This window comes from Asterias amurensis, chromosome 17 (assembly GCF_032118995.1).
Source record: "Asterias amurensis chromosome 17, ASM3211899v1".
NCBI lineage: Eukaryota > Metazoa > Echinodermata > Asteroidea > Forcipulatida > Asteriidae > Asterias > Asterias amurensis.
The window spans coordinates 10,892,710-10,917,688 of NC_092664.1; the positions used below are offsets into that span (position 1 = coordinate 10,892,710).

The following is a 24,979-nucleotide window of genomic DNA, read 5'->3' on the forward strand; positions in this document are numbered from 1 at the left end:
TACACACTGTCACATCGCACGAATACTGTTCACACAAGCCATCGCACTCGTACACCACTAACCGCATGCGGAGGCCGTGAGGCCGACAGCCTTGTCGGGTCTGTATCTTCCCGTTTTAATGTGTTGTATTGAAAAAATTCCAATAGTGGACGAAATTGGGGGGGGGGGCTCTAGGATATGCTAGTATGCAGCTCATGAATATTTACATCGTTCGTCAGACCTATCAGACAACACGGGATGTGAGGCAAATGAATTATTCATTTTGACGTCCAATCACGCACTTCCCTTATCACGACCTTTGGACCCTATCATGCGTCCGTGGTGGTGGTGTGTGAGGTAAACATGTCTCGTCTTTCGCGGGCATTATGGTAATGAGCTGACCGTGGGAACTCTTCGCTCATTATAGTAATGAGGTCAGTGGCTTCAACACAGATCCTACAACAAGTTATTCACGACAAGTCGCGAATTTTTTCACGACTAGTCGCGAATTTTTTCACGACAAGTCGCGAATTTTTTTACGACTAGTCGCGAATTTTTTCACGACTAGTCGCGAACATTTTCATGACGTCGTGAATATTTCTGCGACTAGTCGCGAATATTTTTTAAGTAGCTTGAGTGTGTAATTACTGTATTCACGTTGACGGCTTAGTAAGACTAAGCTGAAAGCTGTCCCGTACGATGATGGATCCGGAGGAGAATTCCGACTCTTGCAAATCGATGGTGGGTTATTTAAACAAAACTAACGTTGACGTATGGCCCTTACGGTAGGCCTACGAGGCCTGACGTTATAGTTTTACTAGTACTTTAGTAGGAGTAGGCTATCCTATGCTAGGCAATAAACGTTGGCACTTTCACTCTTCAGATAAAACATAACGTTATATGTCACCCGAGGTAAATTTTACAAACAACCCAATGATAAGTTTAATTATAATGTGTTGACAATTTCAGCAAATAAATTTGACAATTTTTACCTGAAATGTTAGAGCAATTTGCGTTGTTATTTCCAACTTGAAACGCGAGTTCGTTCCGTCACGGCAGGGTGCAACGCATCACGTAATCCCCCACCAAGTTTAACTGAAAGATTAATCCTTTGGCATTCAGAATTATTTGGGTTTGGAGTAATTCAACCTTGAAAACCCCCGAAATATTGATGAAAGTCAGACACTGTTTTTTCGAACTTCGATAACAATTCTACTGGATAAAACATGGGCCCCATACACATAGCTGAGTGGCTACAATCTTCATAGCTTGGCTCTCTACGCGTGCCGTGTAAGAATTACACACTCAAGCTACTGAAAAAATATTTACGACTAGTCGCGAATTTTTCACGACTAGTCGCAGAATTATTCACGACGTCGTAACAAATATTTGCAACTAGTCGTGAAAATATTCGCGACAAGTCGTGAAAATATTCGCGACGTCGCGAAAATATTCGCGACTTGTCGTGAATAAATATACGACGTCGCGAAAATATTCACGACTGGCTGTGTCCCTTCAGGGCCACCATACTTGAGCAAGGCTACTTATTGCAATGATGTACTGACTTGAAACTTAAGCTTCTAACAAGTAGATTCATATGAAAAGAGATAACTCAAAGAATTAATCACAGGTTTTAGTTGAATGATCTAAAACAATGAAACATGTTAATAGACTTTACTCCTGATTTCAATGATAAACTGACTTCAAACTATTGTGTTTTACATATAGCTTAATGAAAAGATAAACCTCTTTTTGTGCATCACTTGTTCCAGTTGAATGAGCTGAGACAATGAACACCTTAAGTGGTCATAACTCCTGATTGCAATGATGATCTGACTTGAAACTTAAGTCAAATATTGCTTTATACATGTGGATTTATATGAAGAGATTAAACTTAAATAATTAATCGCTGGTTTCAGTTGAACAATGAACAAATTGATCAGGCATAACTCTTTATTTCCATTGATGTACCGACTTGAAACCTAAATCAAATATTACTATTTATGAAACGATAAAACTCAAAGAGTGCATCACTGATGAGTGCAAAGTTTTTATTAAGTATTGCTGCTTACATGTAGATAATATGAAAAGATGAAACGTAAAGACTTTATCACTGGTTCCAGTTGGATGAGCTAAAGCAATGAAAACCTTAAATGGTCATTACTTCATACTTGTCAACGTTCCCATCAGTTGATCAAATGATTGGTTTTTCTGTCAGTCATTGGTTCTATCTGGTGATCGGCAGCTCGCCATGACAGCTTCGCTGTTCTAGTTAAACTTAGGCTAGTTCAAAGATTTTCCGGAGTCTCCGCACAACGACAATACAAGATTTCCCAAACAACAGATTACAAAGTGGACAGTTCAAATACAGTTCAAAGACCTGAGTGGGGCAACCAAGTGTTGCCCTCAGCTCCGAATTGGGGTCAAACAAGTTGAGTTGATAATGCTTATTAAGAGTTTGATGCTGACCCAAGTGATAATATAATACATACATTATTTATATCAAAAGGTTTCACATTAAGTCAATGCCCAGGTTGCTGAAATGAAATAATATTTGCAATGTTTAAAGTTTTACTTGATGAGCGGATGGCTCAAGGTTGCTGAAATGAAAGAATAATATTGGTGAAATAAGTTGTACCTGATGAGTGGATGGCCCAAGATTGCTGAAATTAAATAATATTTGCAATGTTTAAAGTTGTACCTGATGAGCGGATGGCCCAAGGTTGCTGAAATGAAATAATATTTGCAATGTTTAAAGTATACCTAAAGAGCGGATGGTTCAAGGTTGCTGAAATGAATTAATATTTTCAATGTTTAAAGTTGTACCCGATGAGCGGATGGCTCAAGGGTGCTGAAATGAAAGCATTATTTGCAATGTTTAAAGTTGTATCTGATGAGCGGATGGCCCAAGATTGCTGAAATTAAATAATATTTGCAATGTTTAAAGTTGTTTCTGATGAGCGGATGGCTCAAGGTTGCATTGGGCCTACGGTAAAGCCACAAAATCAGCAGATCTCAATTTTTATAAAGCTGCACTTTCTGAGCAAACTTAAATACTACCCAACATATTGCCTTTGCTAAGCAAACAAGTTCGCAAGTTATGTAAATTTTTGAAATGTTGACTGCTTATCCTGTTTTGCTCAGCAAGATTTTCCTTGAGGTAACAAGAGTGAAAATAATAACTGGACCCAGGGCCCATCATTGAGCTTCTATAAGCACTCAAATTTGCTAACAGGTGTACCACATTATTGCTTGTTATAATGGTATTCAGCTGTTGTTTGCTTATCCTGAAAATCACGTAGAAATTTGGCAAAGCAAATTAATGTTTGTGCTTATAGCAGCTGTTATGAAACTGGGCCATTACACCAGCCGCCGCCACGGTACAATCGTAGCAGGACTACCCGATCAGTGGCGCTGTTGTGATTGCACAACGTTGAGCAAAAAACAACACCACACCACGGCTAGACTTATTTTCAAGTCTGAGATCATGGTCATTGTTCTCCGCGTAAACCACAGAAAAAGTTTCCCACTTCCATGCTCCTACGCTGCGCTCATACGCATAAAAAACAGTTTCAATTTATTGTAGGACACACAATAAAATACACTCGGAAAACATAATTAGTTTCAGAATTTAATAAATCATTGGAGTGGGCCGTTAATCACAGAAAAAGTGTCTCACAGTGGCTGTCACACACGCTCTATACAATGTCGGGGTTAATCCACAAGAGGGCGCTGCTATTTCAGTCACTTCTCTTAAAATCGGGTAGAAAATCACGAACCAAGTCTATACGCGACAGCATGTTTACATTTTTTGATAGTGTGTTTTATTGCACAACTGAAGTGGAACAAAGTGCATGAATGAAGTGTGACGAGCTAGCCGGCCGGTGGTGTAATCTCTGTCACAATTTGATAATTAATTAGTCAAATCTTCTTCAGCAAGCTGGTGCTGCAATCTACAACTTTATCTATTATGTCAAAGCATGAAGGTAGAAGTACCTCCATGGTCAAAAATCAAAGCCTCTTGTAAATTCCACCATTTCGTTCTACGGTTTTGATTGTAATTATAATAATGTGAGATACTCCATACATGGTGAGACTGACTGAGACTGCGACCGCTTCTTCCTTGCCCTGCAATACAAACATTTCGCAAGGTGAAACATCATAATGTAAGTAAAGGAATTGTTTTTGTAATGCCAAAAATGCATGGTAAATGATAGTTGCGATAACGTAACCCTCCTGCCGACGGCAGGACAGTAGGGTTACGTTATCGCAACTAGGTAAATGAACATGTGTTACTCCGAAAATGGTATTGATTTAGTCTGTCATTTTAGCTAGGACTGGATGAGTCAACTGTGTGTACTCCTAAAGTCCTAGCTAGATGTAGAACTAGTGTAGAACTTCTAAGAAACTATACTTAGTGAAGAATAATTATTTTCTGCAGAGCAAGTGAAGTGTGCTTCTGGTTGACTTTGCTTCTTTTAAATCTTAGTTAGTCTTAGATTTAGAACTATGACTGAGTTTTGTTCCACCGCCTATCGTCTTTACGAACGAGACGATAATGGAACGATCGAACCTCACCAGAACTATGTATGATGAGTTTTGTTCCACTATCGTCTCGTTCGTGGAGACAATAGTGGAACGAACCTCATTGTTCTGACATGTCTAAATTATTCTTCACTAAAAAGTAGTTTCTTACTTTAAAGTTAGACCACGCATTTGGTTCGCTCTGTTTTTTCCTTTGATAAGAAGTCTATACTTTCATGTACATTTTATTTTTACACACCATGACAATTACAAATTAATGGCAACATGTTGTTGATTCTTACAAATAAAACTCCCACACGTTTTTTTGCGATGATGTAATGTTATGACTAGATTACCATTGAGTGATGGTCCTTAATTTTTCAACTTCTTGTGCAATGTACATTAGCCCAAATGTTTCTTTGATAAAACCAGTAGGCCGTAAGCAATTTCTTTGGAGCATCAGCAGATACGATCAAGCATCTATAATCAGGGGCCAATGTCATAGAGCTGCTTAAGCAAAAAATTTGCTTAAGCACGAAAATAGCTCGCTTATTTTACACGTTACTGGCCAAAATTTCCTGCCATATACATTGCTTATGACTAGTATTAAGCTGTTGTTTACTTAGCATTACAATTGAGTGGAGTCTTGCCAGGTAATCTGATTTTACTAAGCAATGAAATTTTTGCTTAAGCAAAAATTTTTGCTTAAGCAGCTCTATGAAATTGGGCCCAGGGCTGCCACAAAGGAACACGTTGCCTTGGATCGGACGAGTTGGTCTATAAAAAAGCGTTTGTAACCATTTGTTATAAAATGCATATGGTTGGAAAGATAATTTAAAAGTAGAATACAATGATCCACACAAGTTTGCCTCGAAATTGCGTGGTTTTCCTTTTACTGTGCGAACTAGCACGGTCGGCCATTTATGGGAGTAAAAAATTTGGCTCCCATAAATGGCCGACCGTGTTAGTCGACAAGGTAAAAGGAAAACCGTGCCATTTCGAGGCATGTTTGTGTGAATCATTGTATTTTACTTTTACAGCATCTTTCTACCCATATGCATATTATAACAAACGCTTTTCACAGACCAACTCGACCGATCCAAGGCAACATGTTCCTTTAAGTGAGACTATAAATATAAAGGCTGGCTGAATCTTGCAATCCGCCTCAGTTTTAAGCTATCTGCCAGCGGATCACTAATTTTTTCCCGTACACAGTTAAGAATTTGATGAGTAGTCAACAGACAAAAGCATCCATAAATATAGCTTGACAACCCAAACCAGTGGGTAATAGAAAAATCATGACTATTCGTACTGCTCATAAAGTTAATAATTTTATTATACACAGCACTCATTGTGCTGCAGAAGTTGTATTTGGTATACTTTTGTTTGCCTGGCAAGTTCATTTCATTTCATTTCATTTTATTGGTATCACATTTCGTGGCCCACAGGCCAAACTGCACATGATTTACAATAATTAAATAGTAAAAACATTATTATTATTGATATTATTCTAATTATTAATGTAAAAAGATATTCAAAAACACACAGGAACAGGACTGGTGAACATGGTGAAGTACAAACAATGATGAACTGCAATCATACAGAAAAACCCCCAATAAAAACAGTTAATTACAATAGGATTTGAGGCATTGCATGGTGAGGTATCAATGGATATTTGGTTTGCGGTAACACCATGTGTGTATCTACTTGCCAGGTAGAGTTTGTTCTTATCGATATAAAGAGAACTGTCTTGCAGGACAGTTCTTTTCACAACTGAGAAGTCTCCCGAACCTCTGATTATCTACTCTGCGGCAGTAGAATAAAGCAAGACAGTTCTCTAAGTAGATACACAGATGGTGTTACCGCAAACCAAATATAATTACAGTTTCAAAATCTGAGCAAACATCAAACGACCCTAGTGACTTATGTGGACAAGTTGTTACTGGTCTGTGTCGCAGGAGTTGCGGATTGAGTCAGAACGTTATATCACCTGGACAGACATTTAACGACTTGTCAACAAGTTTAGTGACTTTTTGTGGATAAATTAAAACAACAATATTGAGGAAGCTTCAGCCAGCTATGTTGGGACCATCTGTATCAAAATATTAAGTCACCTAAAGGATTTAGATACTTGCAGCCATGTTTGGGTTAGGGTAGATACAGTATGCAGACCTTACAAGCCACTGAGTTTAGTTAAGTGTGCTCCAGTGTTTAGACTGCAGGAATTGCGCCACTGAGTTTAGTTAAGTGTGCTCCAGTGGTTAGACTGCAGGAATTGCGCCACTGAGTTTGGTTAAGTGTGCTCCAGTGGTTAGACTGCAGGAATTGCGCCACTTAGTTTAGTTAAGTGTGCTCCAGTGGTTAGACTGCAGGAATTGCGCCACTGAGTTTAGTTAAGTGTGCTCCAGTGGTTAGACTGCAGGAATTGCGCCACTGAGTTTGGTTAAGTGTGCTCCAGTGGTTAGACTGCAGGAATTGCGCCACTTAGTTTAGTTAAGTGTGCTCCAGTGGTTAGACTGCAGGAATTGCGCCACTGAGTTTAGTTAAGTGTGCTCCAGTGGTTAGACTGCAGGAATTGCGCCACTGAGTTTGGTTAAGTGTGCTCCAGTGGTTAGACTGCAGGAATTGCGCCACTGAGTTTAGTTAAGTGTGCTCCAGTGGTTAGACTGCAGGAATTGCGCCACTGAGTTTGGTTAAGTGTGCTCCAGTGGTTAGACTGCAGGAATTGCGCCACTGAGTTTAGTTAAGTGTGCTCCAGTGGTTAGACTGCAGGAATTGCGCCACTGAGTTTAGTTAAGTGTGCTCCAGTGGTTAGACTGCAGGAATTGCGCCACTGAGTTTAGTTAAGTGTGCTCCAGTGGTTAGACTGCAGGAATTGCGCCACTGAGTTTAGTTAAGTGTGCTCCAGTGGTTAGACTGCAGGAGTTGCAATCACAATATTGTGGGTTCGAATCCCCAAAGCAAACTGTTGATTTCACAATCACTTCTATGTAGAATCAATAAATTGTCGTTTAGTTACTGAATCGCAGTGTATTTATTTGTGCGTTTCATAATCAGTGTTAAATGCAGTGGACACTATTGGTAACTACTCAAAATAATTTATTAGCATAAAACCTTACTTGGTAATGAGTAATAGGGAGAGGTGATAGTATAAAACATTGTGAGGAACGGCTCCCTCTGATGTGATGTAGTTTTCGAGAAAGAAGTAATTTTCCCTGAATTTGATTTTGATAACTCAGATTTAGAATTTGAGGTCTCGAAATCAAGCATCTGAAGGCACACAACTTCGTGTGACAATGGTATTTTTTCTTTCATTATTATCCTGCAACTTCGATGACCAATTGAGCTCAATTTTACACAGGTTTGTTATTTTATGCATATTATGTTGAGATACAACAAGTGAGAAGACTGGTCTTTGACAATTACCAATAATGTCCAGTGTCTTTAAAGGGTCTACTTTTTGTAGGACCAAAAACACAATGTCCACTGATTTACATTAAACATAGGTTTATACACACCCATGTGACGCGCTCTCCACCAATAGGAATAGTGAAACTGTCTGAGCTATTTATGAATAATAACTTAAGGTACGCTTTCTACTATCATTATCTTCAAACAGTATAAGTTTAATGTAAATCTGTGGACATCGTGTTTTTTGTACAAAAAGTCCCCAAATTCTGATGTTTGTATTTATGCAAGAGAGATTGGCTGTTGTCTCCTCGTGGGAGTTTGCCAAGTTCCCTTGATTGAAGATTTTCCAAGCAAACAAAGAAACAAACACCCCAACAAACAAACAAATAAACAAACAAACAAACACCCCGACAAACAAACAAACAAACAAACAAAGAAAAAACAACAACAAACAAACAAACAAAAGTAAACAAAAAAGGGCCTTGATGTCAACAGCAAGCAAACAAGGAGAACAAAGTTATATAATTTTGCCTCCAGCATTTAAGGGAAGGCTGGATGTAGTACGCCCACATGTTTCTTTGATAAAGGTGCGATCAACCATGGCAGTTACGGCCTGTAACTGTAATATAAACGCTGGCTAAATCTGTTTCATTCTCTCACTTAAATCTAACACTAACAGCCAGCGGCACTATTTAGCCGTAGGTGAAGAATTCAATGAGTATTCCAGCACGTTAACTTCAGCTTTAGTTTCGTCACACAGTGGTGTTTCCATTTGGCAGTAGAGCTGATACAAGTAATAAGTGTACCACATTGTGGCCTACTTTTGTCACTTTTAAGAACCTGCCCTCTAAAAACACATTAAAGGCAGTGGACACTGTTGGTAATTACTCAAAATAATTATTAGCATAAAACCTTTCTTGGTGATGAGTAATGGGGAGAGGTTGATGGTATAAAACATTGTGAGAAACGGCTTCCTCTGAAGTGCCATAGTTTTCGAGAAAGAAGTAATGTTCCACGAATTTGATTTCCAGACCTCAGATTTAGAACTTGAGGTCTCGAAAGCAACCATCTAAACACACACAACTTCGTGTGCCAAGAGTGTTTATTTCTTTCTTTATTATCTCGCAAGTTCGATGACCGATTGAGCTAAGATTTTCACAGGTTTGTCTTTTTTTATGCATATGTTGAGATACACCAACTGTGAAGGCTAGTCTTTGACAATTACCAATAGTGTCAACTGCCTTTAAGGAAGGAAATGTTAATTTGTAATTGATTGTTTTAAAGGGCACCATAAGCACAGTGCAACACAATTATTCAAGGCCTGCCAGTTTTTACAGTTGGAAGTTGTTAAATTATTTTTCTGTTTTTTGTGTTGCTTTTATATGAAAGAACTATGGATAGAACTGCCAATGGTGTTGGAGCTGTGAACAATATACAGGTTATCGAGAAAGATTCATGGATTCATGACACAGAGGTAACATTCAGCCAATCAGATGATGTTAATTCTAAAGCTCCGCCCTCTTCATCTGCCAATCAAAGGACAGCCATCGGTTCGACCAATCATTTGGAGGAAACAGCTGTCAATCACTCTGTTGAGGATAAGGCTACTCCTTCCAAGATGACCTGGAATCAGAAGGTCACATTTTTAAGTGCTACTCTTGCAGCGTTAGCAGATAATACCTCATTCTCCATTATGGCACCGTTCTTCCCCCTTGAGGTAAGTATAGATCTTTTGCAAAGTCACGTCACAGCCCGAGTTTTTGTCAACCCAGATTGGAAAACTATGGAAAGTGCAAATCAAGAAAAGATCGCTATTTTTGGGAGCAATGAAACAAAATTTGTTGATTTTGTTTAAAACAAAACAACTTATTACATGTATTATGAGAGGTATTAATTATTATATAATTGAAAGTTTGCAGAAAATGTTGAATTTTGTTAAAACATCTTGTTTTTACGATTTAGTGTTTTACCAACGTTCGGCCGACTATGCCAACCAAGGCGATTCGTTTATCAGCAAAAGAAAGGTCTACCAGACACCTTGCATGTTTATAGGATGTCATGGCTGAGTGGTTAAGAGCATCAAATTCAAATTCTGGTGGTTAAGTCATCGGAGTGTGGGTTGGAATCCTGGTCATGTCACTTGTGTCCTTGCACAAGATACTTTACTCTGATTCCTTCTTTTCACCCAGGGGTATAAATGGGTACCAACGAGGGTTTGATATTGTGAATGAAAAAGTCTTGGGAGCACTATAATCGGTAGGCCAGCTTGTACTCCCCATATGGAGCTGATTAAGATTACAGGGATGTTATTGGCCCAATGACCAGGGCCCAATTTCATAGCGCTGCTTAACGGTAAGCAAATTTGCGTTCTTACTGTAGCAGAAAAATTGGCTTAAGCCTTAGCGTATTTCACAGGTTAGCAGAAAAATTGGTCGGCCATATTGCGCGTTTTCCATGGATTTGCATTGTGACGTAATTTATTTTTGTGTGGTAAGCACCGGAAGGTTAGCATGCCTTTTCGTGTGCTTACGGTTAGCAGCGCAATGAAATAGAAATCGGACAGTAAGCACAAAATCGGCCACTAAGCAGCGCTATGAAATTGGTACCTGGAGACTAATGTAAAGCGCATTGAGACAGTTATTGTGAAATGCGCTATTATAAGAAATTATTATTGTTGTTATTATTGCATGTGACAACAATCGCACAAAAAAGCGCCCTCACTAGGCTCACTGGGGTCAAAAAGCACCTGGGGTCAAAGGAGGCAAGTGACTGGCTGATAGCTGGTTTTTGTACGTAAAAATGTGCCCGTGAGCTCAGCGTCCATGAAGCATTTCGCGTAAAATGCAAGGATTCTGTCTGTCTGTCAGGCTGTCTGTATCTTAGTATTAAAAATTATTGTGAGAAACGGCTCCCTCTGAAGTAACATGGTTTTGAGAAAGAGGTAAGTTCTCACTCAAATAATAAAAGACTTCAGGCCTGAAGCCTTTTATTAGGCATCAGAAAGCACACACATTTGTTCAACAAGGGTGTTTTTCCTTTAATTATTTCCTTGCAAATTCGATGACCAGTTGAGCCCAAAATTTCACAAGTTTTTTTTTTTTCATGCATACATGTACGTTGGGATACACCCCAAGTGAGAATACTGGTCTTTGACAATACCAAAGGTGTCCTGGGGTGGATTTCACAAAGAGTTAGGAATAGTCTTATCTCAAGTTAGGACCAGTTACTCGTCCTAACTTAGGACTACCCATGCAATTTGTATATCTTCTAGGACTAGTCCTAAGTTAGGACTAGTCCTAACTCTTTGTGAAATCGACCCCAGTGCTTATAAGTGAACCATGCCATGCGTGTTAAAGCCATTGGACACTTTCGGTAAACAGTATTGTCCAAGGCCCACACTTCGTGTATCACAACTTCTATATAAAATAACAAACCTGTGAAAATTTAGGCTCAATCGGTCATCGGAATCGGGAGAAAATAACGGGAAAACCCACCCTTGTTTCGCCGTGTCATGACATGTGTTTAAAATAAATCCGTAATTCTCGATATTGAGAATTGCTATTGTTTTAATGTTTTCTCAAAAAGTAAAGCATTTCATGGAATAATATTTCAAGAGAAGTCTTTCAACATTACCTTCTGTAAACCCTGTAAGTTATTTGTAAATCTGTGAACTTTTAATTTTTTTTTTCTGTAATGAAAGTGTCCAATGGCTTTAACACCCTTTAACAGTCTTTATATTTTCCCCCAGGCTGAACATAGAGGTTTGTCTTCATCTACTGTAGGCTTCATCTTTAGTGTCTTCTCGCTGTTAGCTTTTCTTTTTTCCCCGCTTTTCGGCAAAATTGTAAGTACATCCTACTTCTTTACAAAACTCACGGGCAATATACAGGCCAATCAAACCAAGAACACCGGGGGTAGTCTGGTTCACTGTCTGGTTCACCGTCTTTATTCGCCAGTATAAGAACAGGTGTTTACTTTCAGAACCGTTGATTTAGTTGGACTCGTTATTGGATAAATGTTCAAAGACATAAGCTTTCTATCTTAAAAAGTTTTTTTGTGGTAATATACATTGTGATTTGCTTGTTAAATAATTTTTGAACATCTGCTGTCTTTTTTCCCCCAGTCTTTGCTACTGTGCATTGCATTTGTATTCAATGTTTAATGTATTATTGGCATTGATATGGGGTGGGGGGGGGGGGCAAATAGGCAATAGCCTTTGTTACCTTTGGAAGTATCAGACCAGGTCTTGAAGAAAGCAATTGGTGTGGCTTAGAAGATTTGAGTTGGTATTAAAGACAGTGGACACTATTGGTAATTGTCAAAGACTAGTCTATACAGTTGGTGTATCTCAACATATGCATAAAATGACAAACCTGCGAAAATTTGAGCTCAATCGTTCATCGCACTTGCGAGATAATAATGAACGAAAAAAAATACCCTTGTCACACGAAGTTGTGTGCGTTTAGATAGTTGATTTCGAGACCTCAAATTCTAAACTTGAGGTCATGAAATCAAATTCATGGAAAACTACTTCTTTCTCGAAAACTATGGCACTTCAGAGGGAGCCATTTCTCACAATGTTTTATACCATTAACCTCTCCCCATTACTCGTCACAAAGAAAGGTTTTACGCTAATAATTATTGTGTCCACTGCCTTTAAGCAGTTTCAAAGTTCTAATTTGAGATGGTTTTGCTTTTATTCCAGCTACCTCTTGTTCGAGCTCGATTCATGTTCTTGGCAGGGTCCTTTCTGGCAGGAGGGTGTAACATATTATACGGGTGAGCAGAACCAATGGCCTAAAGCAGTCTAAGGTGCTTAGCGAAAACATCTATTAACGCTAAGCTTGAATAAGTGGAAACCAGTTCCCAATTTCATAAAGTCTGTAAGCAAAATAAATTGTGGCTTGTGCGCGTGCGTATTTTACGTTACTAGGCATTCTACATCTACACAGCCAAATAGTGCAGAAATTTGGCACCTGCACGTAAGCGGAGAATGGTGATCATTAGCGCAGAATTTGGTGATAAGCAGAGCCATAAAATCGGGCCCTCGTCTTTGACAAGTTATCAAATTGGTCCATTAATGCCATTTTTTTTATAACCCAACTTTGTAGGCTTTTAGATGAAATGCCGACCAAAGAGACGTTTGTTGCTTTTGCCTTTATTCTTCGTGCCTTCGAGGGTATAGGAGCTGCTGCCAGTTTAACAGCATCTACGGCCATTGTTGCTCACGCCTTCCCTGACAATGTGGGAACGGCAACGGTAAGTTGCCTTTTCGATAAACTGTTATGTCTGCACTGGACGTCTTTATGTCGTGTATATATGGACCAAATTCTTCGCCCGGCTTATTGGTGAGCAACTTTCCAGGCTGTCTGTAGTATAAAAGTTTGCTAAAGTTTTCAGGTTAGCAAAAAAATTAGGCGGCCATTTTGTGCATTCACCATGGATTTGTATTGTTAAATGTAATTCAATTTCGTGCAGTAAGCACCGGAAGTTTAGCATGCAATTTAGCCTTGACTCAAGGCTGTTGGCGTAGTGTGCCCCGGCCCGGCGCGATTCGGCAGTCTGCACGCTGTGCATACACGAACAATGTACATGTATACAGTACATTGTATGTACAGTACATTGTACAGTGAGAACAGTATAGCGAAGTCGTGAGTACGGTCGTGTCTTTCTACTTTCAACCTCGCACACATGGCTCAAACAACAGCCTTGATGGGTCTGTAACAGCTTTATCGGAATTCCGATAAAAGGGCGTGCATGATCTGGGCATGTCATTCTAAACATTGGCCAATCACAAGCGCGATTGAGAATGACGTATTACTGCTAGCAATCATGCCACGTCCATGTGTGTATGTTTGTGTGTGTAACGCTGTACGCTAGCTGTATGGACATGAGCGTGGTGTCACTATGATGTATAATGGGTCTGAATGCGCTGCCGGGACGGTACACGGGCTACCGATGTGAGCCGGACAAGCCTCGCTCGGTCGGTACGGTGTCAAAAAACTTGAAAGTGAGGAGGGGTTCCTTGGCCCCGTTGTCTTGCGTTTCATTATAACACGAGGACTAGCATCAGTACAATGTAGCTGGTAGATTTGTCCCTGAATGGGAAGCTGCTTTACTATAAGTGTAACGTTGTAGTGTAGTAGTATGGCAAGAGTTAGTTTATGAAATTGATCTTTACTTGTAGTTGTTGTTCAGCCACACGCCATCTTCTACCGTCTGGTATGTTTTTGACCAACACATAATTTATTTTCGATCCCCAACTTTGATTTACTGCGAGAAACGTAACGCATAATATGTGTAGACAAAATAAACAGCTGGGTTTCTTATCTCATCTGGTCTGAAATGGGGAAAACAGAATCTTATTAAATGTTAGTGCTTCAAGGGGATGGGGCTATGCCCAACATAATTCTAACCAAGTAGCCATTGCCGGAAACCCATGACACCTTGATACTTTTTGAACTTTTCTCAAACACACTTCACACACTGTATGGTCCCATTTTCTTCCTTCTTATTTCTAAATCCATGATTGGTGCATTAAACTTGGTTGTTTTATCTTGTTGAAAGCTTCTGCAGTTGTGCCACGATGTAGGCTACTGTTACAAATTATACACCATTGATTTACACAACTTTGTTTTAGGGTAGGGATTTCTTCCTCTCGCCCGCCGCCATTGCATTTTTTTGCACAGCAGCCACGGCTTGTTGTTTACGTCGGAGCACGTGCGTGTGCTTGCAGAACGTTGTGATTGACATCGCAGCAAGAGTCTATAGGTCAACCAACAACCAATGAGAACGGGTTGTTAGTAAACATTACCATAATGAGCTCCGCCCTAAATTTTGGCAGTTACAAAACCATCAAGGCGCTACTTAGAAAGTACTCATGATGTACCGTACGTGTACCATACAGATGGTACATGTAATGTACATACATACAGTAGGTATGTGTGTGTACATACGCTGTACACGTATTATATGCACTGTGTTATGTATGGGGTGCGCTGGCGGAACTCAGTGACGGGGACTGGGATTTTGCAGGTCCCGGCTGGCTGTAGCGCCTTGATCAAGGCTACATGCAATTTTGTGTGCTCACAGTTGAAATGGAATGGAAATCATACAGTATAAGCACAAAATTTGCCGTTAAGCAGCTCTATGAAATAAGGCCCGATGTCCACTGGTCGTCTTTGTTCATCTGATTCTATATTACTAGTCATCCCCCTGACAAGCAGATCTTAGGGGGATGCTTTTCCAGGGGTAAAATTTTAGCATCATGCCAGTAAATTCATGACTAGTCACAAGTCCGGTGGTCTTGTGTTTTTCCCTTCAATTACAAACCAAATGCATTCTGCTCTAGCAGCGAGGGTCCCTATAGTTGATGATACCAATGCACAAAATTTTGCTAGAGCAAAAAAATCCTTGCCTAGAAAAATCAGATTACCGGCGAAGACTCCACTCCATTGTTATAAGTAAACAACAGCTAAATACCAACCACAAGCAATGTACATGTTTATGGCATGAAATGTTGGCCAGTAACATGTGTAAAATAAGCGAGCTATTTTCATGTTTTAAGAGCAACTTGTTTGCTTAAAGGAACACGTTGCCTTTGATCGGACGAGTTGGTCAAAACAAAAGCGTTTGTAACCATTTTTTATAAAATGCATATGGTTGGAAAGATGTTTTAAAAGTAGAATACAATGATCCTCACAAGTTTGCCTCGAAATTGCGTGGTTTTCCTTCTACTGTGCGAACTAACACGGTCGGCCATTTATAGTGTCAAAATTTTGACCACCATAAATGGCCGACGTGTTAGTCGACGAGGTAAAAGGAAAACCACGCAATTTCGAGGCATGTTTGTGTGGATCATTGTATTCTACTTTTACAACATCTTTCTAACCATATGCATTTTATAAAAAACGGTTACAAACGCTTTTCAAAGACCAACTCGACCGATCCAAGGCAACGTGTTCCTTTAAGAGCAACTTGTTTGCTTAAGCATCTCTATGAAATTGGCCCCTGGTCTTTGACAATTACCAATAGTGTCCACTGTCTTGAAGCAAAAGTCCTGAAAATAATACTTTGTTCATTCCAAAAAAAATATAATAGCTACACTGGCAGTTTTCTTAATTGTTTATTACTTGTCTATACTTTGGTTAGATGTTGTTATTTTTTTCAATTTTATTTTTTTCAGAGTATAATTGAAATGATGTCTGGCATTGGATTCATGATAGGACCTGCACTGGGTGGACTTTTATATTCAGTAAGTATCAGCTACATGTACTAATCGCTCTTTGTTGGGTTTCTGTTGGACTGGAAGCTGCACTAGCAAACTGACTAAAGACACTGGACACTATTGGTAATTGTCAAAGACCAGTCTTCTCACTTGGAGTATCTCAATTTATGCATAAAATAACAAACCTGTGAAAGTTTGAGCTCAATTGGTCATCAAATTTGCAAATTAATAATGACAGACAAAAAACACCCTAGTCACACAAAGTTGAGTGCTTTCAGATGCTTGATTTCGAGACCTCAAATTCTAAACTTGAGGTCTCAAAATCAAATTGGTAGAAAATTACTTCTTTCTCAAAAACTACAATACTTCAGAGGGAGCTGTTTCTCACAATGTTTTATACTATCAACCTCTCCCCATTACTTGCCATAAAATCAAGTAAGGTTTTATGCTGATTATTATTTTGAGTAATTACCAATGGTGTCCACTGCCTTTAACTGAAACTGATTGAAATGTGTTTGAAATGTCAATACCAAATAAACCAACTCGTTTCTAAAGAGAATTTACATGGTTGTACACGCAAGCTTACTCTCATTTATAGTTAATTTCTAGTTTCGTGGAAATTCCATCATTTCAGCTTAAAGCCATTATACACTTTCGGTAAACAGTATTGTCCAAGTCCCACACTTCGTGTATCACAACTTATATATAAAATAACAATCCTGTGGAAATTTAGGCTCAATCGGACATTGGAGTCGGGAGAAAATAACGGGAAAACCCACTCCTGTTTTCGCGCGTTTCGCCGTGTCATGACATGTGTTTATAACAAATCCGTAATTCTCGTTAACGAGAATTTATATTGTTTTACCGTTTTCTCAAAAAGTAAAGCATTTCATGGACTAATATTTCCAGAGAAGTCTTTCACCATTACCTTCTGTAAACCCTGTAAATTATTTGTAAATCTGTGAACTTTTTTTCTGTACCGAAAGGGTCCAATGGCTTTAATGTTAGAATTTGTATTCATTACAGTTTATCCATTCTGATTGGTCGAGAGGGCATCACGAGGGGTTGTTTAAACGGATGATATAACACCAGTAAAAAGTGTTGAAACATGGACATGACACGCACGCTTGCACCTGTGCTTATATACGTACATGTAAGACAGTTTTTTTTCATTCCTGTTGGTGGAGAGCAATGGCTGAAACAGTTGTTTACCCAAGGGCCTTACCATTTCATAGCTGGAGGGGTGTTCGTGTTGAAAGAACTCATTGAACAATAAATTTTTGCATTTATTTTACCTTTTGGCCAAAAAGTATTGGTGTTTTGTTTACCAAAAAGATATTTATGAATGGGAATCAAAGTGTGTTGAATCGGTTTTCAACTAGTGGTTTAAACCCACCGAGGCCTGGTTCTTGATAGTTTACCTCGACTTCGTCTCGGTAAAATTATCAAGAACCAGGCCTCATTGGGTTTAAAAACCTTTCCACCACACATTGATTCCCTTATTGTACCCAAGTTTCAGACTTTTTTGTTACCAGTAATAACTCTCACCATTGTTTTTTTTTCCAACAAGAGTATGGAATAGACGTTTGTTGAATGAATGAATGAACTCTCACCCCTGGGTTTTACATGCCCTCTAGGTATGCGTCTACAGGCAAATTTTTCAAGGCTATGGCTGGTGCACCATAAAAATCCAGTTAGCTTTGTTGACCCCTGGAGAAAGACTATACAATATGCGTTGCACCACTTCACAATTAAAGCGAAACATTGCCTTGGATCGCGAGATTTGGTCTATGAAAGGCCTTTGAAACCGTTTGTTGAAAAAATGCATTGCTTGGAGAGATGTTTTAAATGTAGAATATAATGATCTACACAAACATGCCTCGAAATTGCATGGTTTTCTTTATACGTTGTGAACGAACACGGCACGCCATTTTATAGAGTCAAATTTTTTACTCCACTAAATGGCCGACAGTGTTGGTTCGCAAAGTACTGTAACAGGAAAACTGTGCAACTTCGAATCACATTTGTGTGGATCATTATATTTCTACTTTTAAAACATCTTTCTACCCATATGCATTTTGTAACAAATGGTTCTAAATGCTCTTCATAGACCAACTCGCCCGATCCAAGGCAACTTGTCCCTTTAATCACATGTCATTTTTGTCTGGTATGTGGTTTGAAAATAGTTTTAAGTTTTTGTTCACATGTTCTCATCACAGGGCCATTATAATTGTGTATGTCCCATTGTAAATGCACTTACAAGATATCAGAACACTTAGAGGGGTTAACCTTATGCCCTGGCGGGCTTACACTTTCGTATTATACTACAGTGACGTCCTGGATAACAGGGTCAGTTTCTGGGGCTGAACATTTTCAAAGCTTCATAACTCAAATCTTACCTGCATGAAACCACAAATTTCAACAGATTCACAGTCCATGGCAGCATATATTTTTCTGAGGTGGGTTTTGGTCGTCATGTTAAATTGTTCACAAATTCATCATTTTTATGAAATAATGCAGCTCCCAACGTAAAGAAATTCCCGTTTTTGTTAATTCTCACAGGCTGCCGTGTTGACTCAACATGCACAACGCGCAAATCTTGCGGTTGCGTGTTAACACTGTGCAGTCAAGATATGGTGACCAATAATTCATGCGTCTTGCATCTTGCGTCTTGCACACGAATGTATACGCATACGCACGGCAGCAGACAACACTGTGAGAAAGCGATCAAAACAGGAATTTGTTAACGTTGGGAGCTGCATTATTTCACAAAAATGACGGATTTGTGTGGAATATATGAGGACCAAAACCCACCGCAGAAAAAAGTATGTCGCCATGAAAGGTAAATTTGTTGAAACTAGTGGCATGTTGCAGGTAATATTTGAGTTATGAAGCTTTGAAAATTTTCCGCCCCAGAAACAGGCCTAATAGTTAGGACTCTGTGTACAGAGGAAGAGTCCTATATAGGGTTAACCAAGCAGAATTGTTAACGGGTTTCCTCAGGCTTGCGAGCTACAGTTATTATATTTATATAATCTTTTAAAGTTGTATTCTTCTATATAGTTTCCTTTTAACTGTTAATGTATGAAGAATTGTATCAAATTTTCACTGGCTGGTCCAGATTTTTAAAACTGCCTTTGGGGTTCGAACTGCCTCTCGCTACATGTACCTGGCAATCTCGGTAGTCTAGTTAGTAAGACACTGCTCCAGAGTTGCAAAGGTCAAGGGTTTGAATCCCACCCGAGTAATATGCCTGTGATTTTGTTTACAAAGTTTGGGAAAGTACTGAGTATACAGTGCTAACACACATCGATGTGTATGGGAAAAACCAAAATTAATATTAATTTTATCCTCGATGCAAAACTTTCATCAACTAAATCGTTGTGGTACCCACTGCTCAAAATATAGGGTTTGAACTGCCTCTAGCTACTGGGCAATACACAGTGGTCTAGTTGGTAAGACACTGCTTTAGAATTACAATGTACAAAGGTTCGAATCCCAACTGAGAAATATGCCTGGGATGTTTTTCACAGAGCTCAAGGTACTGAATATATAGTGCTAACACACATCGATGTGTATGGGAAAAACCAAAGTTAGTATTCTTCATATGTAATAATAGAAATGTTGTTATTTTAGTCAACAATATTCCTGTTTGTTTTGCTCTTCTCCAGGCTGGTGGGTTCAAACTTCCATTTCTACTGCTGGGCGGAATAGACTTGGCAATAGTGGCCGTTAATTACTTCATAATGCCTGAGCATGGTAGGTACTTAAACAGAAACAATTCATTTGTATACATTTCGTCAAGATATATATTGCAAAAGAAATATGGGAACGTTATTGTTGCGAAATTGCTTATAAAACAGCCAAAGGATGATCTCAAACATATAGATATTACAGTTTTCTAATAGCTGGAGTCCATAGGAAACATAAAAAAAAATATAACGAGTCTCTTACCTTATGTTAAAACATGGTAAAAATTGTTTTTCTACAGAACGCTTCTAGACAAATTTCTGAAAAATATATGTCGGTGGCGGCTTTTTGGTGTGGAAAATAGCGTCCTGAGTTTGCCAAAGCTGGAGAACTGTGTTCACACCTAATTAGGGGAATCTCGTCACTGGCGTCAAGAGGTCATTATAATAGATAAGCCGTTTTTGACTCTCGACTGAAAAAGCCGCGCGGCCGGGTGCATTTTTTACCCGAGTTATTTGTTACTAAATACAAATTTTTAGAGTAAAATGGTTATTAACCGGTATCTCCGATGTCTATTTGGCCATAAAAAGGTAATAGTTGAAATATTGAGATCATCCTTTATTGGCTCTTTAAAATCATAAACAACCAAACAATTGTGTGAGAACATTGCTCTGTGATCTTCACTAATTGTTAGCATGAAACTTACTTGGTAATGAGCACTGGAGAGCTGTGGATAGTATAAAACATTGTGAGAAATGGCTCCCTCTGAAATAACGTAGTTTTAAAATGAGTTCCTAACCTAAGCTGAGGTCTCGAATTCAAGATTCTAAAAGCACACAACTTGTGGGACAAGGGTGTTTTTTTCTTCCATTATTCTCTCACAGCTTCAACGACCAATTGAGTTCAAATTTTCGCAATTTTTCGTAAGCATATGTTGAGATACATGTACGCCAAGGGAGAAGACTGGTCTTTGACAATTACCAAAGGTGTCCAGTGGCTTTATATCATAAGCATACATTTTGTGAGAAATTCTTTTTTTTTTTTTTTAATTAACAGGAGAAGATTAATGAACAGGATTAAGAGAGAAGACTGGTCTTTGACAATTACCAAAGGTGTCCAGTGGCTTTATATCATAAGCATACATTTTGTGAGAAATTCTTTTTTTTTTTTTTTAATTAACAGGAGAAGATTAATGAACAGGATTAAGGGAGAAGACTGGTCTTTGACAATTACCAAAGGTGTCCAGTGGCTTTATATCAACTTAATAAATGAATTTTCTATGAAACACAGCCAAATGCGTAATTTTGTTTAGGTTTCGACTAGTATCACTAGTCATCCTCAGAACGAGGCACCACCAGTCGGCTGGTGGCGCTGTTGCCTGCTTCGGCCACTGGATGGTGGTTTGGCCGATTGTGTCCTCCCCCGGGTTGGAACTTGGGGTATGAGGGGGTCCCATATGTGTGACAGTTCGTACCCTCCCTCGTCTCTGTTGAGAGTAGATCAGTCTCCTTATCCAAAGACTTTCCTTAATCCACCTGTTTAAATTTGTCTCCCTCTCTATGTAAAATTGCACTGTCCGCCCTACTCATGACTTTTTGTCCCTAGCGTGTTCTGTTATAGCCGGTTTGGTTTCTTTTTCTACTGGGTTGATTTTTTTTTGCTCCGTCATGGTGCCGGATGTTAGTTTGTTGACTTCTGTTTTGTAATCTTCGAACTGAGTACCGAATCCTCTCCCTGTTTCCCCTATGTAGGATAATTGGCTTGGCTGGCATGGAATTTCGTAAACCACGCCGCATTTCTGTTCTTTTTCGATCTTGTCATTGGGATGTACTAGGAGTTGCCTGAGCTTTAGCTTGGCTTTATATCATAAGCATACATTTGTGAGAAATTCTTTTTCGTCTTAAATTAACAACCTACACTTTCTGCTTTATGTGGGAACAAGGCATGACAAGCCAGGCTCAATGAGGCAACTTCTATGTATACCAGCTATCTGGGTTGTGATGCTAGCTGCGTTTAGTGGGCTCAGTGTCATTTGGATTCATGTTTAATTTGGTCAAATAAATAATAGTAATAATAACAACCTACACTTTCTGCTTTATGTAGGAACAAGGCATGACAAGCCAGGCTCAATGAGGCAAGTTCTTAGTATACCAGATATCTGGGTTGTGATGCTAGCTGTGTTAGTCGGCTCAGTGTCGCTGGGATTTATGGACCCAACTCTCTCACCTCACCTCAAAAAGGTATGAATTTTAGCCGATTTTTGTAGTGTATCGTGGCCGGGCGGTTAAGCTCTGGTATTTCTGACCAGCAGAGTGTTAGTCCCGGTGTCCTTGAGAGAGAGAGAGAGAGAGTGTGATTGGTACTCGCTGTCACCTCAAGCAATGTGGATTGGCTTAGATGTATTTGATAAAAATACAGAGGCAATTTGTTACTGTTTTCCCAACAAGTAGACACTGAATTAAACTGAAAATTTCACCGTGTTTAATTCACTGTTGAATTTTATTGTATCGTCTTGATAAACTTGCCTATATATCAGTACCTTTTTTGTCTGTTGGAGTGTTGTTGCGTTTTTTTAAAGTTTTTTTATGTGTCTGTTTGTTTGTTTGTTTGTTTGGTGTTCCATGGTTTTGTAATTGTACAGTGTTGTAATATTTTTTTTTTTTTGTGATAGATTAATTTAATGTCAACTCAACATCAATCAATACATTGTGATAACATTGTTCAGAAAAAATATAATAACTTGTACTAAGGAAAACTTAATCCAGTTAAAGGGTCTATGTAACTTTTGTAGGACAAAAACACATTGTCCACAGATTTACACTAAACTTACACAGTTTGAAGATAATGATAGTAGAAAGCTTCCCTGAAAATATTACATGGTGAGGTGCTGTAGTTTTTGGGAAATGAGTAAAACAATTAATGAAAAAAATTTTTGTCTCATGAGACGAAAATTATTTTAATAATTTACAAACATGTTTTCATGACATTGTTTTACTCATTTCTTAAAAACTACAGCACCTCAGTAAGTAATATTTGAAGGGAAGCTTTCCACAATCATTATCTTCAAACCCTGTAAGTTTAATGTAAATCTATGGACATCTTGAAAAGGTACCCAAATCCTTTAACAATAAATAGAAAAGAGTTTGACATTAACATGTAGGAAAAAGCAAAAGTTTTTTTTTTTCCTCCTCCGTAAAGACAAGGACAAGTTACACAAAAACGTACACAAACAAACAAAAGGAATTCATGAGTGAGACTAGGCAATAGATAAATAATTACTACAAAATATGTCTGTGACATGGTAAACTGTTGATACAATTATATTGAAATCATGGTTGGTACCCTCCACTTCACTCCTGCCTGAGAACTTATATGTTGTATATATTCTGTACATAAAATATTAATGAATTTCTTTTAAATTGTTTTTATAAATTCATCACTATAACTATCTGATGTAAGTAACCCCCCTTTTTCCACAGGTCCCTCATACCTATTTTTTAAAATCATCATACCTTTGATCTTGCTATTCTTATCATCATGATGCAACTTGCTCTCTAATCCTACCCTTTCATGTCTCCTTGCATTGTTGTCGAACAATACATTTACCACTTTTATGGTCCAGTAACCCATCCTTTCATACTAAACATCCTTTGTCCTCGCCACTTCACTCCTATTGGTTCATAGCCACCAATATTGTTTCTGAAATAGAAACTTTGATTGGCTGGTATTTTCCCGCTTTTTCCTGGATCCTTCCCTCAATCCCTTTCCCCTCTCTTTTTCTATAAATGGATATGTATTTGTTTGTACTTGTTTTATGCCTCTGAAGAAGGTCCGGTTTGGATCGAAAGCTAAGGCCACCTACCCTATGCATTATATTATATTGATATCATTATAATATTGACAAACTTTAAATAATCATCCTACTACCTTGTTTACTGTTCCTCTCCTTTACAGCTGGGCTTAACGGTAGATCAAATAGGTCTGGTGTTCCTCAGCTATGGGGCAACCTATGGAATCTCTGCAGTATTATGGGGTTATATTGCTGACAAGAAGGTAACAACCAGTTTGATGTAATAAAAAACAATAAATGGATTTACCAAAGGATGCAATGAGTTTAAAGGCTATAGTGGACACTATATTGGTAATTACTCAAAATAATTGTTAGCACGAAACCTTTCTTGGTAACGAGTAATGGGGACAGGTTGGTAGTATAAAACATGTTGTGAGAAACGGATCCCTCTGAAGTGGAGTAGTTTTTGAGAAAGAAGTAATTTTCAAGACCTCAAATTTAGAACTGCTTTCAAATCAAGCATCTGAATGCACACAACTCCGTGTGACAAGGGTGGTTTTCTTTCATTATTATCTCGCAACTTCGACGACCGATTGGGCTAAAATGTTCACAGGTTTGTTATTTTATGTATATAATGAGATACATCAAATGAGAAGACTGGGCTTTGACAATTACCAATAGTGTCCACTGTCTTTAATGACAAACACATGGTTACAATCTACCAACACTCCAACTTCAAACTCTCTCCCTTCCTATGCTTTTGTGTGTTTGTGTATTTGATGCATGCTTTAACCCTTTAATTGTTAATATTTCTTATTTCTTTAGTATGCTCTTACTTGTGTGTATTTCTAAAATGTATGCTTTTACCCATTTGTGGATGATTTATATTTTCTTACCTTTGTAAATTTGAATGGAACACATACCATTTGCAACAGTCCAATTTTGTTTTTGCATTTTCTCTTGGGGTGTGACATGGCCGAGTGGTTCAGACCGCGAACTTAAGCTCTGGTGTTACTGACCAGAGTTTTTTACTCTGATGGTGGAGCTTCCCGTACTTTTAAATATTGACGTGCTGTCTTATATATCTTGTATTTTTATCATTGTGAATTGTCTGCTATATTTTTTATCAAGTATTGTTGCTTTCCCTGATTCATTTTAATATTGTTAAGCGCTCACTGACTGGTTTGATGTTGGGCCCTGTATAAATCCTGCTAATTATTATTCTTATTGTATCCTAAAAGGCAGTGGACACTATTGGTAATTACTCAAGATAATTATTAGCATAAAACCTTACTTGCATGGTGACGAGTAATGGGGAGAGGTTCCTGGTCCGATCGGCAGCAAATTGCGCGACACCA

At 38.6% G+C, this 24,979-nt stretch overlaps 1 protein-coding gene across 1 annotated transcript in view; it reads left to right on the forward strand.

Annotated features, from left to right (window-relative positions):
- Nucleotides 1–3,842: 3,842 nt before the first annotated feature.
- Nucleotides 3,843–24,979, forward strand: part of LOC139949551 (MFS-type transporter SLC18B1-like) — a 27,666-nt gene continuing 6,529 nt past the window's right edge. The window contains exons 1-9 of the mRNA XM_071947930.1: nucleotides 3,843–4,145; nucleotides 9,304–9,631; nucleotides 11,663–11,758; nucleotides 12,620–12,693; nucleotides 13,026–13,173; nucleotides 16,100–16,168; nucleotides 19,813–19,900; nucleotides 21,935–22,071; nucleotides 23,786–23,884. Coding sequence (XP_071804031.1) covers nucleotides 9,308–9,631; nucleotides 11,663–11,758; nucleotides 12,620–12,693; nucleotides 13,026–13,173; nucleotides 16,100–16,168; nucleotides 19,813–19,900; nucleotides 21,935–22,071; nucleotides 23,786–23,884 — 1,035 coding nt within the window. The 5' untranslated portion in view covers nucleotides 3,843–4,145; nucleotides 9,304–9,307. The remainder of the gene's footprint in view (nucleotides 4,146–9,303; nucleotides 9,632–11,662; nucleotides 11,759–12,619; nucleotides 12,694–13,025; nucleotides 13,174–16,099; nucleotides 16,169–19,812; nucleotides 19,901–21,934; nucleotides 22,072–23,785; nucleotides 23,885–24,979) is intronic.